The sequence below is a fragment of the Rana temporaria genome, chromosome 5 (genome assembly GCF_905171775.1).
Source record: "Rana temporaria chromosome 5, aRanTem1.1, whole genome shotgun sequence".
Classification (NCBI taxonomy): Eukaryota; Metazoa; Chordata; class Amphibia; order Anura; family Ranidae; genus Rana; species Rana temporaria.
Genome location: NC_053493.1, coordinates 303,518,473 through 303,536,073, shown reverse-complemented (window position 1 = coordinate 303,536,073; position 17,601 = coordinate 303,518,473). Strand labels below are relative to the sequence as shown.

Below are 17,601 nucleotides of genomic sequence, written 5' to 3'. Positions count from 1 at the left end.
TATATAAATGGTTATGCTCCTTTTCTTTTCTTTTTCTTTTTTTTTTTTTTTGGTTGCCTTCAAAAAAAATTCAAGGCCAAAAGCTGGGTCTGCCCTAGTAGATTTCCGAATTAACAAGATGGATTTTTTTTCCAAAAACAAATGAATTGCTAACCGTGTATGTGTGGTGTGGTGAAGTCAATTCACATCAAAATGTTAAAATCCCACAAATGGGAAAGTCTACCAGTGTATTGCCATCTTTAGGAGGTGGAAAGGGAGGCCACTAGCATGCTGTATTATTGTGATAAATGCCCTTTTAATGTAAACAAATTATGTCTTCTCAGGTAAAAGGAAGTCTAATTTGGGATGGACACCTCTTCATCTTGCATGTTATTTCGGACATAGGGAAGTGGTAGAAGAATTACTGAAGGTAAATCGCTGATATTTTTTACCTCAGAGGTTTATACTGTACTCGGTTTTCTCCTGAAATAAGGTCTGTCTTAATAATAATGTACAGTTGAAAAACCTCACAAGCTATGATGATAACATGCAGATTGTTTGTTTGGATCCTGTACTGAGGAAAGCGATCAGCTGCTGCTAGAGTACAACTTAAAGTCTGTCTATACTTGTTAGTAATTTGTATAACATTAATAATACAAAAAATATAAAAAAAAAACATGCAACATCAACTAATCAACATAAGGGGGGCAATAGCAAAAAACACCTATTAGGAGGATAAAAAAAAAGTGACTAAGAAACCTCTTGTGGAAGGTGTTTGACATTTCTCAGTGCTGACAAAATCCTCCCTGAATTTTCTTTACAGTTGTGTATGATGCATTTAATATTACAAATATCGAAACAATAGTAGGGAAGACTGCATTGTTTTTTTGTGTGTGTGTGTGTGTTTTTTTATTTTTAACTCTCTTATTTCTTGAACGTCTTTATGAGCATATGTTATCAAATAGTTCATACGAGATGCTTGGCACACAACACAGTGCACATGTTCTGCTACAAGCACTGTAAAGCATTGCCTGTTTTTTTTTTTTTTCTATTCATTCTTGTGCATTGACCCTTCATTTGAATAGGCTGACTTAACGCAAAGTACGTAACGCATTACATAACGCATGCATGTTAAAGCTCCAGGGCCTGCAGATGACCCTCCCCAGGCTTTTTGATTTCAACAAGTGGGGTACGGAAATTATTGTCCCTTTTTGTATGTTGGCTTTGCTACAAGTTGCCTGCCTCTGTTGGGAGGGTCGGGGTTCCTGGAAGCACAGTGTTGCAATGTATCCTTGTATTTTCACATTACGTGTCTTTTTACCTTGTATGTATGGAAAAAGAAAATAAAGATAAAAAAAACAGAATTGAAAGAATTTAGCTACTTTGTAAAATGTTCAGTGTGGGTTGAGTCCAGCGAGGCGTATGCCATCTTGTGGACTTCTCTTTACTATTTACATTTTTACCGATAGGCGAGACCATTGCTAATCCGGTATTCTGTCATTGAACCTTTTGGTCTCGGGTCCAGCAGCTGCATAGTCGCATGCAGCCACTCTGTCCTCCCCCCTCCCCTTCATCCTGCTCATATACAGATCATTTTGAATTATAACAAAATAACACCGCCTTCTGTGATTGGACAGCAGAGGGGTGGGCAGAGCTGCTTCTGTGTAAGAAAGCGGTGTCTCTGTCAGAGCGCCAAGAGTATAGTGATGGCTGTACTCCCTATGCTCAGTAAAAGTTGTAAATAAAATCGATGAGTCCACAAAGTGGCATGCAACTCATTGGATTTAACCCATAGTAAGCCATTTTATAAAGTGGCTGAATTCCTGGAGTTTAGCTTTATTGCAGTGTACCAGAATGGAAAATAACATGGACCTGGAACTTGTATTTCTTTTTTTTAAAGTATGCATTATACAATATACCGTATTTTCCGGCGTATAAGACGATCTTTTGCATGTAAAATAATGCCCCAAAAGTCGAGGGTCGTCTTATACACCGGTACCTGACTGTCAGATGGCGGCCATCCATTATTCAAAAAGGCGGAACAATAAGGAATAGGGTGGGACTTTAAATGAGGCATGCACCCCAGGAGAGTAACAATAACAGTGGGATTTGGACAGGTACGTGATCCAGCAGAACCGAGCAAATAACATGAAAGCATTGCACGGATACAAAAAACAGTCAGTTATTTAATAGTATAAAAATTATATATACAGTAGATACAATAGTAGCATGGTAGATCTGTTACAATAATCAAAGAAAATTGCATACATTTCAACAGTTCATGGTAACAATGGTAGGAATAAATAAATATAATAGGTTCATGCTGGAAACGATATCAAAAGAGGCCAAATCACTGGAAAGTATCTCCATGATAAATGAATATTGATACGTTGGTACACTCCACTGGTGTAGAGAGGAAATTAGTTGGTAAAAGATATCATATATAAAAACCAGAGGGGCTTCTAATGGCTCCTAACAGTAAAAGTTAATGCATAGTATAAACATTAAATGAGATCAAATTCGTTGGAATAACTCCACAGTAATAGTGACCACAATCGATCATATAGTCGATGTGTATGATAATAATTAGTACAACGTATCAATATTCATTTATCATGGAGATACTTTCCAGTGATTTGGCCTCTTTTGATATCGTTTTTCAGCATGAACCTATTATATTTATTTATTCCTACCATTGTTACCATGAACTGTTGAAATGTATGCAATTTTCTTTGTTTATTGTAACAGATCTACCATGCTACTATTGTATCTACTGTATATATAATTTTTATACTATTAAATAACTGACTGTTTTTTGTATCCGTGCAATGCTTTCATGTTATTTGCTCAGTTCTGCTGGATCACGTACCTGTCCAAATCCCACTGTTATTGTTACTCTCCTGGGGTGCATGCCTCATTTAAAGTCCCACCCTATTCCTTATTGTTCAAAATATCGGGGATGGAAGCGCTTGGCTCTATGCCTTGCGCCTCATTTAAAGTCCCACCCATTTAGTTTCTTGCATTTACAAAAAGGCGGAACACTGAACAGAGGCTCTGCTGGGAAAATTAGTGTTACGCCTATCATGGAACAGCCTGAGGAGGAGGCGCGGCTTTTGAATAATGGATGGCCGCCGTCTGACATACTCTGCAAACAGGAGAAGGTAGGGATATCGTCGAGGCAGGGAATGGAATGGGCAGGGAATGGAATGGCACAGTGAGGCATGTATAACGGCACAATGAGGCATGTAAAAAGGCACAATGAGGTAAACAATGGCACCGTGAGGCATGTAATGTAATGGCACAGTGAGATCTGAAAAAAGCCTGTTTCTGTCAGCGGTTGTTCCTGTCAGCGGTTGTTCTGGCTACCCCTCAGCTTCCAGACAGACTAGTAGGAAGGGGGTTATCTTATACGGTGAGTATATCCCCAAAAAAATATTTTAGCTGAAAAATTAAGGGGTCGTCTTATACGCCGGGAAATACGGTATACATTTTTATTTTAAATATTTATTCTATAATTATCCTTCCTTGTGTAATAGTGGGTTTCAGCACTCATCTAATTATTGTATAGTAACATTTCCAATTGCTTCAGTGGTCCATGTCTGTGAGGGCCCTCTTTTATTCAGGTCATGTTATACCTAATGGTAGTTAACAGAAAAAGGTACCGTTGTATGATTTTTAAGTGTAACATTTTTTTTACTCCTCCATTTCACTGCTCTGCTCAAATGAGAGTCAGGAACAGTCACCCTAATCCAATCACAAAGGGGATTTGCTAAATCCTGACATGCAAAGACCAGTACATTGTATAGCGAAAATAACCACATTGCTGAATCTTGAATGTCAGTTTCTACAGGCCTGGACAGTTTTCTTACACTTTAAAGTATATTTCCACTTTTGCAGCTAAATTAAGATAACCCCCTACCTTTATATTTGTTACATGTTCCCATTAGCATAGCATGACTTTTACCCTGTCTGTACTGTGCAGGTAAATGTTCATTATTAATGAAACTAGATATGAATACTGTCTATCCTAACAAAGGGTTAAAGGTGTAGAGGCTGAGCTTCTTGAATTGTATGTCAATGAAGACAGACTTGGGTCATTTAACCACCGGCTAAAGCGTTTGTTAACCCCCAAAAAAATAAAGATCCTGCTCCTTTAAAGCATGTTATACAGCACAGTGCTTGTGCTGTGTCATTTGTTCCCTTCTATCACCTTTAATACCTGGCTGATCCTGCCTGGCTATATCCTCCCCTTTGTAAACTGACCACGGCGTATCATGGCTGCTGAGCCTTGACAGTGGTCAGTTTACATGCCTCCATCATCCGCAGCCCTGCTCTGTCTCCTCTGTGCTCTCCATCCCCACTACCCTCCCCTCACTGCCTGTTAGCTCGTGACAGTGCCCGCCCCCAAATTCTGTGTGCCACTATGGGAGGGTTTAAAAAAAAAAAAAAGCCGCCTCCTATACTTATCACAGCTCTTCTCAGCGATATTCCCTCTCCCTCCCCTGAGAAGAGCTCTGAAATGAGGTATAGAAGGCCTTTTTATAAAAGGAAAAAAATCACTCACACAGGATTGGAACACAGAGGGGATGGTATAAAGATGTGAAAGTGGCTTAACAACCACTTTAAATGAAAAAAAGTGACCCAATTCCACCATTCGATTTGGTCAGGAATCTTCTCTGCTGAACCATTGTATTCTGATAGCAGGAAGGCTTCACCACCATCGGAATATACTGATCAGAGCTGCTTGCTAGAGCCTGCAGTGCTGATCAAGCGGCTAAAATCCAACAGGGCTGTTGTACAGGAAGTCAATTGTTAGATCGTCTTCTGTTCAACCACATTGCCCATACATGGAAAAAAATTCAGCTGGTCGCTGCTGAACCGGCTGAATTTTGATCCATGTATGGCCAGCTTAAAATGGTATTAAAGGCAAAATTAAAATACCAAACATGTTATACTCTCTTGCTCTGCATTGGTATTGCACAGAGCGTCCCTGAGCCTCCTCTTTTTCCACACCAGCTCTCTTGGCTCCTCTCCTGTGTCTGCCCCATAGCAAGCATTTTCTGTGGGGTAGAAGTGCATGCTCATTTCCGCGCCGTGATCGGTGTCCATGAATGCAGTGTTGCTCGGCCCTACCCCACCTGCTGCTTCTTTTTTACAGAATTTAATTGACAGCAGCAGGAGCTAATGCCTTCACAATGCAAAATACCTGTTAACCAGTAATGCAAATCGTTTATCACTTGTTGTAAAAGTAGTTTTTTTTAACTTGTACCTACTGGTAAACCTATAAGGTGGCTTACCTTTTAGGTACAGTGAATATCTCCTAAACAGTGGCGGCTGGTGCTCAACATTTTTTGGAGGGCGCAAACAAACGAAAAAAAATAAAATAAATTGCAGCCACTGTGCAATCAATTGTCACCACTGTGCCATGCCATCAAACGCAGCCACTGTGCCATGCCATCAAACGCAGCCACTGTGCCCTTTAATTGTTGCCACCGTGGCAATTGTCGCCGCTTTGCCCTGTAAAATGCTGCCCCCCCTCTGCCCTGCACTTACCTTTCTGGGGTCGGCCATCCTCCTTCCACGTTCCCTCGATGTCTTCTCCCGCCCTCGATGATGCTTCAGTAACCAGAACCGGTGAACCTGATTGGCTGAGACGCCTGTCAGTCTTATCCAAGGAACGCACCCCCCGTGCGTTCCTTGGTTAAGTATTTGGAAGCCGATTTACAGCCTGGGGGCTGTAATCGGAAAGCCTATCAGAGCTGCTGGCTCTGATGGGCACTTCCACAGCCAACCAGCTGCCGTTATACAGATGGCTGGCGCTCACCAGGGGGCCGGCCATCTGAATAGTCGGCGGCATCGGCGACAATACATGCAATGCATGAATCTATGTAATGCGCTCTGAAGGGACGGCATACCGTGCCGTCCCTTCAGAGCTCTGTGCCACGTCATCACTGCTTGGCCAATCAAACAGCCGAAGCACGCAAACCCGGACAGAAGACTGGAAGAAAGAAAGTCACCGCTCCAGGTGGGTCTACTATACCGTCACACACTGTTACAGGACGGAAGACTGGGTGAAGATAGAAGCCTTGTCACCGGTATCAGTGCACCGCTGGAAGGCTTCATTCTAGCGTAAGCACTTCATAATGTGCTAGTATGCGATGCAGGTTTTTTTTTGTTTTTTTTTTATGTCTGCGGTTTACTAATGTTTTAAAGTGTTTGTTTAAGAAGGAAAATATTGTATTTATTTTTTTAAATGACAAACATGCCATATTTGCCTGCATTGTGCAATGGTTTTGCACACAGCGTCCCCGATCCTCCTATTCTCAGGTCCCCCGCCGATGCTATTTCCCCCCCCTCCCTCTGCCGAGTTACCTTATACCAAGCCGCTTGCTTTGGGGGCACTCATGCTCAGCCTTGCCCCCTGCTCCTCCCTCACTGGTTTTGATCGACAATGAGGAGGGAGAGACCGAGGGGGAGCCTCGGCTCTCATGCACATTGCTGGATCAAGATTGAGCTTAGGTAAATATTAGGGGGACTGAGGGGGGAGCTGCACACTGAAGGTTTTTTTCTCTTCATGCACAGAATGCAGCCTTTAGAACCACTTTAAAACAAAAGCACAGAAAACATTATTTTATTGTCCCATCAATTCACCATGTAATGGAGATGAACAAAGGAAGACATGTTTGAAGTTCAGGCTGTTTAATTACCATGGCTCCCTCAATAGTTACAGTGGAGAAAAAAGTGTAGACCCAAGTGTACAGAAAGTTTCTTATTCACAGGGTCACGAGGTGGGGGGAAAAAAGGAAAACCCATATAAGAAAACTAATGTAGCCACCACATTTAAGCACTAGTAAGCTGTGATTATATATTTCTTGTTTTTCCTTTTAAATACACACTCAGTGGTGGTGTATATGATTGCTGAAAGGAGCAATTTCTTTAACCTCTCCTGATGCATGTTTAATTTTTGCTACATGGTTAACTTTGACTATAGTAATGTTCCTTTTTCTCCAGGCAGGCGCGGACATCTGTGTGCTGAATGATATGGGGGACACTCCATTACACCGAGCTGCCTTTACTGGACGTAAGGTGAAAAGCATGCTTTATTACTCTAAACATAGAGCTGGTTAAGGGTTTAAGGAAGGCAAACACAAACCTCTCATATGCTGCTGTGTGCTACGAGATAGAGATCTATGCCACACATATGAATTAGATTTGTTTTAGTGTGCTCAAAAAATAATAAATAAAAAGTGTGTATATAATTACACACGCATAAGAAAATGAGATAAAAGTTATAAGGCTCTGATTATGTAATCATTGTCCAACTTTAACCACTTAACCCCCGGACCATATTGCTGCCCAAAGACCAGAGCACTTTTTGCGATTCGGCACTGCGTCGATTTAACTGACAATTGCGCGACGTGGCTCTCAAACAAAATTGGCGTCCTTTTTTCCCTACAAATAGAGCTTTCTTTTGGTGGTATTTGATTACCTCTGCGGTTTTTAGTTTTTGCGCTATAAACAAAAATAGAGCGACAATTTTGAAAAACATGAATATTTTTTACATTTTGCTATAATAAATATCCCCCAAAAATATATAAAAAAAAACATTTTTTCCTCAGTTTAGGTCGATACGTATTCTTCTACACATTTTTCATAAAAAAAGATCGCAATACATGTTTATTGATTGGTTTGCGCAAAAGTTATAGCGTTTACAAAATAGGGGGTATTTTTATAAAAAAAAAAAAAATTTTTTTTACTAGTAATGGCGGCGATCAGCTTTTTTTTTTTTTTTTTTTCTCGGTACTGCGACATTATGTCGGACACTTTTGACACATTTTTGGGACCATTGGCATTTTTATAGCAATCAGTGCTATAAAAATGCATTGGATTACTATAAAAATGCCACTGGCAGTGAAGGGGTTAACACTAGGGGGCGGGGAAGGGGTTAAGTATGTTCCCTAGGTGTTTTCTAACTGTAGGGGGGGGTGGCCTCACTAGGGGAAATGACTGATCGCTGTTCATACATTGTATGAACAGAAGATCAGCATTTCATCCCCTGACAGGACCGGGAGCTGTGTGTTTACACACACAGCTCCCGGTCCCCGCTCTGTAACGAGCGATCGCGTGTGCCCGGCGGCAATCGCGCCTGCTGGGCACAGGAGTCGGGGTGCCCTGCGTGAGAACCGATGTTATATTACGTGCTCTCGCGCAGGGGAGCCGACTTGCCACCGTAAAACGACGATGGGCGGTCGGCAAGCAGTTAACAGTTAACATTGCTAAAAAATATTGCAGAAAAATAATTGTGTTTTGGTGGGTACGCGTCACACTGTTTTGGGGAGTTGGTCAGTGTGTGTGTTCCCCCTTTTGAATTTGTTAGTCTTTTTTGCTTGCACTGCTAGAAAGGTTCATATATGGAGTCAATGGGCCCAACACGTATTACCTGGCAGTGTAGTGCATTGGTGTAGAATTTATAGGTACCTTCATGTTGGTGATCCATTGTGCTTTATACCTTGAGACTTGAACCTTTGTCACTGAATATGAGCTTTATTGAATGGGATTTGAATCTTTTGCCACTGAATAATTGGCCTGATGCGTGTGTATATATGGATGTGGGTCTATCATTACATACAGTCTCAGGCAGGGTGGATTTGATTTAAATCAAGTCTATTTAAATCACTAGTAAAGAGGCTTGATTTAAATCAACTTGATTTAAATCGTACATTTTTAAAGAGCAACTGTCATCTCTGTCCCGCAGCGGCTCCTCCTCTGACTCACTGACAGTCTCTTTCACTTTAATGGGATGACTGGTGATGTGGCACTGACACAACAAGGTGAGTGGCGTGGCTGAAGCAGGTGAGTGGATGTCCGCTAACAGGCGCTGCCATGATTGATATGAAATGACAGGTGCTCTTTAAATGTAAGGACGCATTCTTGCTGGTAGTTAGAATCTTTAATATTTGCAAACAAAGAAGTGACGGTTTCCTATTTAGAATAATAAGCCGTCAGGTTAGTAAAACAGTTTGTAGTGTACATTTTTGTAAAACAACTGGATAAAGGAATATTCCTGAACTTTGTTTTATCTCATGGTTACTGTGAAATTGTGTGCATGCACCAATGCTGTACATGTTATCTCAGCTTGCAGAGCTTGGATTCATTGAATGAGTTTACCAAAAAGTTAAATATTGCCCAAAAAAACACCTCATGCTACATACGTAAGCTCTATTACATGCTGAATAAACTAAATTATTAATGTATCTTAAATAGAAAACTATTACTACATTTTTATTCTCTGAAGATTGTGAAATAGTTTACCAGGCCCTTGTCTCAATAAGGTTGATAACCACTGGTTTAACCCATGAGTGTCCAGGCAACCTTACCAGATCAGGCTGAATTATTTTGCTGTCTAACCTAGATAGATTTACGTTGTGTTTTGTGTACAAGCATTTTGGTTGCAGCCTTTGTTCTAAGTTCCATCGAGGACTGTCGCAGACTGACCTTCAGTCTGCTGAGAGACTATACCTTGATGGACTTTAAGGAGGAAGAGGACGTCTGAAGATTTCCCCTTTCCCCCTGACATTGACATTCCTTGACACGCTTTTTTGAACTACTGTTTTCAGGGTAATGCGGCGTCATGCACGATGTGATGTTTCGGGGTTTTCACAACTCTGCGCAACACATCAGGCATCATACCGCAGAATGGGTTGAATGAATGTAATTTAATTGTATGCTTGCAACTGTATTGATATGTAGTGTATTTATGCGCTGCGTCGCAGTACAGAGAATGTACCCTGTTGAAAGTATTTGATTTTTGTATATTTGCTTTGCAAAATAAACTTAAATATTGCCTTTGTTCTAAGATGCATCTTCCTTTTTTTTTTTTTTCTCTCTGCTTTTATTAGGAAATTGTGATGTTATTATTAGCGTCCAATGCAGACACTACAGTAATAAACGGTGAGGGACAAACGGCTGCTGACTTGGCACAGGACAAGGAGGTCAAGGCCATGTTGGAAGGTATTTTTTTATTTCTCCAATACCGTATATACTCGAGTATAAGCCAAGTTTTTCAGCATTTTTTTTTGTGTGCTGAAAATGCCTCCCTCAGCTTATACTCGAGTCACCTTTTTGCGCCTAATTTCTTGGACTTTGGGGACCCAGTACCGGCCGGCCGTAGGTCCCCTTGGCACACATGTAGCCCCACTCTTCCTATACAAGTGTGCAGAGTTTGTTGGCCGGGGAGCACTGTTTTTTTGGGGGTTTTTTTTTCATAGACTCCCATGTTAAACGGTAATTTCTCCCGCAACTTTGGGGACCCGGTATCGGCCTGTCGTAGGTCCCCTGAACCCCAGAACTTGGCACACATGTAGCCCCAATTCTCCGCTACAAGTGTGCAAAGTTTGTTGTCTGGGGGACCTACAGCTGGGAAGCACCGATTTTTCAAAGCCGGGTACCACTTCTATATACTCCCATGTTAAACGTCAGTCTAGTCATGGGCACAGTAAGGCATGGACACAGTGAGGCATGCAGATGGGACACCCTAGGCTTATACTCGAGTCAATACGTTTTCCCATTTTTTGTGGTAAAATTAGGTGCCTCGGCTTATATTCGGGTCGGCTTATACTCGAGTATATACGGTATGTAAAAAAAAAAAAAGCGTGTATGCTGCAGTATTTTTTTGCCACACGATGGCGCTCTGTGTTTGTCATCAGATAATATATCCATTTGATCTGAAACAATGTAGTAAGACAACACAGTCTCATTTTGTGCTCATAAAAATCATGTGAAATTTGATAACTCCTCCCCTTTACACCATGTAAAAAGATTATTAAAAAAACGTTGCTAATGCTTTTATGAAGCTGCATGTCTTCTCATACATGTAATAAAGGTGAGTTTTTTGAGATGCTAAAGTCACAAATTCTGGTTTAAAAATAAAAAAATAATATTCAAGTATGTACTCGGGGGAGGGGGGGGGGGTGGAGTACCTTTTTGTTGTTCTCAGCCTCTGCCAATCTTCTAAATTCCTTTATCTAATGCATACATAATATTCTATGATGTTGTTACACATAGTCAGAAGGTTTAACCCTTTCCTATTCCACCCAAAAAGAAAATAACAACATGATTCTTTTGTAAATACTTATGTAACCAGCTGCACAACGAACACAGGAAAGAAAACTGGAAGAAGTCCTTCTGAGTGCTGCAAGAGAAGGGGACATTGCAACATTATCAGATCTGGTAAGCAGATGTGTTCTGTAATGTTGTGTGGCTTTTTATAACGGCAGATGAGGACAAAAATAATACACTTTCACAAATCCATTGATTAGTATGAGTTAACATTTGAATATATGCATTTATATATATATATATATATATATATATGTGTGTGTGTGTGTGTGTGTGTGTGTGTGTGTGTGTGTGTGTGTGTGTGTGTGTGTGTGTGTGTTTTTATAGCATGTCAACATAACTTTTGAATGTAAAACAGTAGTGTAGGGCCAGTCTTAAGTACAAATAATGGTACAATATATAACATATAATGACCTATGATAACTAATACTAGTAACGGGTCAAAAGTCCAGTTATCGTAACATTATATAAAGTCCCGCAGTGTGTAAGACTTAACCACTTCAATACTGGGCATTTTCACCCCCTTCCTGCCCAGGCCAATTTTCAGCCCTGTAACATTTTGAATGACAATTGCGTGGTCATGCAACACTGTACCCATATGAAATTTTGCTACAAAAAAAAAATATTTCTCCTAACGCCTTCCAGGACGGCACACCAGAGAGATGAGGGCTCCTCCCCACAGGAAACACAATCAATTGACAGTTTGTTATAAGTCCCCACCCATCCCCTTGCTCCTCAGTATTGATTGTGTTTCTCCCGAACACAGCGACATGTTTGTTTTTTTGTTAAACCTGGAGATGGTGAGGTCGAAGGGTACCCCTGTTGAGGCAGGTTCAGGGAGGCCGGGGAGAGCTGAACTAACCTGTTGGCTTCGGTCGCTCACAGGTCGCCCCAAAGGTGTGCATGGGCGCTCTGAGCTATGGTGAAAAAGCCATCGTCCCTCTGCAAAAACGCCGCCACGATACTGCTCTCTCCTTCCTGGGGGGGTTGCCACTAAGGAGCATTGCGCTCCAAGCCTCTCTCTGAGAGAAACGGGAACCGCGCCACCGGAGCGTGGGCGGTTCCTTACAGCGCAACCCGGAAGTGACGCATCGGCGTGGAGAGCAGCGTGGAGCGGTGGAGGTCGGCGGCGGATAAATCCTAACACAGGTACCGGCAAGCCAAGGACCCAGTCAACCTCCTCATGATGGAAGAGGAAGGGAAGACAAATGTGACTGCAGGCAGATCCAGGTCGGGGTGTGGTGAGTACAATTCCCCCCTGGAAAGGGAGGAGGAAAGGGAGTGAGAGCTCCTGGCTTTCAGGGGTCTGAGATCCCGGAGCCAGCCAGAACAGGCTGGAGTTTACTTCTCAACACCCTTTCCCCTCCCCAGTACAAACCTGCAGTCCTAGGGGAGGACAGAGTAAAGTGTATATCTCTTGTCTTTAATCTCCCCAGCGGAGCCCAGGAGGTCCCAGATAAACAATCTCCTGCCGCTACAGGGCATAGCTCCTCTAAAAATAAATGTGTGGGTACTGTAAGGATAAACTCCCACTCAAAGCCCTTTTGCTAAGAATACATTAATAACTTAGAAGAGGGGGCTCCTGCTATAATGAGGTATATCTCACCTATGCAGACAGAAAGGCCAGCAACAGTCAAAACTGCCACCAGGCAGCCAGTAACTTAAGGTCTGACATAGAGGAGCTTATCCCTAGAGAGGACACATCCTCCCAGGAAGGCCTTGTCTGAATGGGATCTAGTGCCCTTCCCCCGCTTTCATAGTCATTCCCTCTAGTCCAGTAAAGGAAACTAAGGAAGACAGGGAGGATAAGGGGGAGCCGAGCAGAATAGGACGCCCCATTCACCCTAGTGGATCTGGGGGGACTTCTGCAGGGAAAATTGGCCTCTAAGGACCTTATAGAAGTCCCTGGAATAATTTCATATAAGGGCCTGAGCAAGGCTCAGTCCAGGGTGGTGGTTTTCCACTCCATTTATCCCTAAAGGATTAGAGCCAACTGCCATGAACCTGACAGCTTACAATGGTGCTGTTAGAGGTTTTTAGCCCCGCAAAAACCTACCTCCTAAACTCTTAAAGGGGGGGTGGACAGGGCACTCATAGGGGACATCTTAATGTGTATATATATATTACCCTTGAGGGGGTTGCTTATTAGTGGCAACATCTTCCCAAGTTCCAACCTATCATCTCCTCCTTACACTGCTACTATATCTATCAGTGTATAAGAGTTAATAAAAAAAAAACCTTGTGGCTTAGGCAACAAAACCACTTAGGGCTGTATGAGAAGCAGAAAATGTGAGCCTGAAACTCTTAATTGAGAGTTTTTTTTTTTTTTTCTCTGCAAACCTCTATGCTAAAGCTATGAGAATTAGCCTGTACTTAGTATGAAGCCCTACAGGTGTCTGATTGCCTCCAGCCTAATGGCCCGTACACACGATCCGAATATCGGACGAAAACGATCGTCCGATGAAGAATCGTACGATTTTCGGATCGTGTGTACACTACTTTCGAGAGCCGATCACGACCGTTCATCCGATATTTTTCGATCGGACATGCACGAAAATTTTCCTTGTACGATGTAAGATCGTACGATTTTCGTTTAGTCAGTACAGTTGTCGTCCGACAATACAATACAAATACATTAAAACACATGACATCACTTCCGATTTTTTTTTTTCGGTCGTACGAGATTTTTCGTGACTTTAATAACCTATTTCATTTTACTTGCGACTATTAAGCGAAAAAAGTCGTACGATCCGTCGTACGATATTCGGATCGTGTGTACGGGCCATAAGATTGTGATCACCTCTGCATGAGAGATCTAATTGATAGCTGGGTCTGTGCTCGTTAAGACCTTAAAGGCCTGGACTCGCTCCCACCTGTGTGTATGGATCAGCTACACCTACTCAGACTTATGCATGGTAGAATAGCAGCTACCACTATTGTGGTATGGTCACACACCTCAGACTTCCATTATTGGAACTACCATATTCCTTCACTGAGGGAAGGATTAGTATCTGGAGTCCAGGCTTTGCCTAGGATAGATTGTTGGCCTGACCGCATCAGAATGCTATCCTATGGCTCACTAGAAATGCATAATGTTGATTATGTAATGGCACACAGTTGCATAACATTGAAATGTTGGTAACACTTCTATTATATAACCATACACTATTGCTATTCAGAAATGCTCAACATAGTTTACTGATAGTAATATTTCTGTGGGTTATGCGACTTTACAAGGTCGCTAGTCAGAAACGCACAACATTGGAAGTTTATCTTGTGTCTTTTCTGTTATATAAATATCCTATGGTTCATCAGAAATGCATAATATTGACTATGTAATGTTACACTACTGCTTATCAGAAACACATGTCTTTGAGTGACTGATAGCGACATTTCTGCTTGTTATATGACTGTACAATTTTGCTAATCAAGAAAACGCACAATATTGTATTGGATATTTATGTAGGTTAAGTGACCGTACACGGTGGCTATTCAGATATGCACTGAATTAAGCTTTCAGTTGCTAGTGACATTCCTGTTGATTAGATGAACCTACAAGGTTGCATTAAGTAATACATTAAATGGTCAGCAACATTCTGTTGGTCATATAACTGTACAAGTTTCTAATCAAAAAATATGCATAACATTGTATTGCTGGGAATGACACTTCTGTGGGTTCAGTAACGGTATACTGTTGCTATTCAGAAACGCACAGCGTTGAGCTTTTGGCTAGTGACTTTTCTGTTGAGTTGCCGACAGCATTCTGTGGTATAGCTGTGCAGGTCCTCTAATCAAAAAATGCACAGCATTACTGGCAGAAACGCACAGCATTGAGTTTTTACTAGTGACATTTCTGCCGGGTATATGACGGGGTTGTGTTGTTAAACAGAAATGCACAATGTTATTGTTGGTAACGTTTCTGTCTTATGTCCTATACCCTGTTAATTATTCGAAGTGTGTTGGTGCCACTCTCCGGTCATGACTGCAGGTGGTCTAGCACCAGCAATACACAGTTGGGGTCACATGTGTCTTTTTTGTTGTCATACTGGCTATGCGACTGCATTTTCGTGATCATCAAAAATACGCAAGAGATGTTAGTACTTTTTCTGTTGGTTATATGACCGTACTGATTACCTTAGTTTGCTGTACATCAGAAAAACACAGCATTGGAAGGTGCCCGTGTCTTCTGTGTTTAATTACTCAGAAAAACACCATAATTGCTATTGTCCTTTCAGTTGGATGAAGGACCCTAACCTATTAAGCATCAGAAGCACACATTGGAGCCTCTGTCCTTTCCCTTTGCTTAGGTTACATGGTATCTTATTACATATTAGAAATACACAACATTTTAAGTTTGATTTGTGTCTTCTATGTCCTACAGGTGACTATATATCAGAAAATATAACCGTGAAGGCTGGGTGTGTCTTCTTGTTTTAATGTTCCATATTAAACCTAAGCTTGCTACCCTTCAGAAATTCAAGATTTATGACCTGTATATCTGTGATATTAATTATATATCTGTCACTTTATTTCAGACCTTATTTTCCATGCACATGGAAGGAATAGGATTTCTGATGGCAAAAGATTCAGTCCTTTACATCTAGGCATGCCAGAGACATGCCCTAGACCGGAACCCAGTAGGGTTATAGGACACTGGAAGAAGGTCATAAAATCACCTATCATGATTTTTTAGTAAAAAAAAAAAAAAAAAAAAAAAGGGGGTTACGCTTTTAGGAATTGGTTGCTTGAGGATACAGCATCAGAGCTTATCTGACTAGTTCACCCAATCCGATAAATTTACAGCTCAGTATGTATCCTTCAGGTCACCCCATTGGACGAACTGGATGTGACTAACCAATATTCGTTTCTTACTCCTATTATAGAATTAATCACTTATGGTAGGGATCTGCTTAACTTGGCACTCTTTGGTGCCTGGAGTAGATTATGCACTCAAACGCCGTGTATTTACAAAATATTGTATTTTGTTGGCGGGTGGCACTCACGTAATTTGCCCTGAGAGTATAGGGCGGACTGTGCCTGCGTGTTGTGCGCAGGGGTGCTGTGGAGAGTTTCTTCCCCTGATACCCTTGTTTTATATGCCAAAAAATGCAGTGGTTACTCGCAGTTCTTACCAGGCTCCTTCATGCATAGTTTAACGCATCTGCCAGCAGGACTATAAGGAGCTGGGGGATATAGAACAGATTCACATCTGACATGTCAGCATTCAGATGGGAAGAGAACCAGAAGTTGGGAATGCCCAGGGGAAGATTGGACTTACTTGCCAACAGGCTTGCATAGCAGCCGTTTTGACCTGTCTAGCAGTGTGCGTTGGAGACGGGGTTGGTCCGCACAAGTGGGCGGGCACATGAGTGAGCCACGCCAAGACATCCTGAGGACCTGACACTGACCAATAGGTGTCCTCGCTATAGAGGCACATGCATTCTGATGAATGGAGGGAGGCAGGTGAACTGAAGGGGAACCACCCCTCCTTGAAGGTGCAGGAACACACCAAACGCCCGGCTTGGGTACATACCTGCCCAGTCATTTGAGTCCAGGGAATAAGCTTTCCATAATCTAGTATCCTTGAGTGGGTTGACTTCCTTGTTTCACCATGACTATGGCGGACAAGTAGGGGACCCACAAGGATTGTCCGTCAGGAGACCTTTTTTTCTAAACCATTCTCCTGAACAGACTAGTGGCTTGAAACCAGATGGTTTTTCTTGGTCGATCAAAGTAGTTCCTTGTACCACAGAACAAATCTCTGATTAAACCTTTGATGGTCCTATGCAGCAATTGCAGACATTATTGACCACGATTGCTAGAATATTGGCACAGCCAATCTTTCTATCTTAAAAAATTCACAGGCTCTCAGATTTTTCTTTGAGAGCACATGCCACCTAGGTCCTGCATCCGAAAAGGAGACAGGGACATAGGTGGAGCGGACCTGCAGGTCAATTGCATGATCCAGCTAGGATACCTTCATCACACACTAGGTAGTGGAGGTGGTGAAACAAAGTCAGACTCTGACATTTAGCAGAAAGACCTTGCAGGCAAGGGTCCCACCCTAAAGTAGGCCTGCGTTTCTTTAATATCCTCTCTGGTGTGCCGTCCTGGAAGGCGTTAGGAGAAAACTTACGTTAGATCTACCGGTAACGGTATTTCTACGAGCCTTCCAGGACGGCAGGCCTACTACCCGCCCTATGTGGAGGGGGAAAAATAGGCTATACGCTAGGTGGTAAGTACCGATACGGAGCAATGTCCCTTGTGAACCAGTTCAGGATTACTTTAATACATACTGAGGAGCAAGGGGATGGGTGGGGACTTATAACAAACTGTCAATTGATTGTGTTTCCTGTGGGGAGGAGCCCTCATCTCTCTGGTGTGCCGTCCTGGAAGGCTCGTAGAAATACCGTTACCGGTAGATCTAACGTAAGTTTTTTGAAAAAAAAAACACAATTTTTTGCTATAATAAATATCCCAAATTTTCCTCAGTTTAGGCCGATT

At 42.1% G+C, this 17,601-nt stretch overlaps 1 protein-coding gene across 4 annotated transcripts in view; it reads left to right on the top strand.

Annotated features, from left to right (window-relative positions):
* Positions 1 to 17,601, top strand: part of OSBPL1A (oxysterol binding protein like 1A) — a 199,417-nt gene that overhangs the window by 13,391 nt on the left and 168,425 nt on the right. For 3 of the 4 annotated variants that reach the window (XM_040354081.1, XM_040354079.1, XM_040354080.1), the window contains exons 3-6: positions 324 to 409; positions 6,991 to 7,065; positions 9,879 to 9,990; positions 11,123 to 11,208. In XM_040354081.1, coding sequence (XP_040210015.1) covers positions 324 to 409; positions 6,991 to 7,065; positions 9,879 to 9,990; positions 11,123 to 11,208 — 359 coding nt within the window. Of the gene's footprint in view, positions 1 to 323; positions 410 to 6,990; positions 7,066 to 9,878; positions 9,991 to 11,122; positions 11,209 to 17,601 lie in introns of those variants that run through there. The other variant, XM_040354082.1, reaches the window with a different exon arrangement.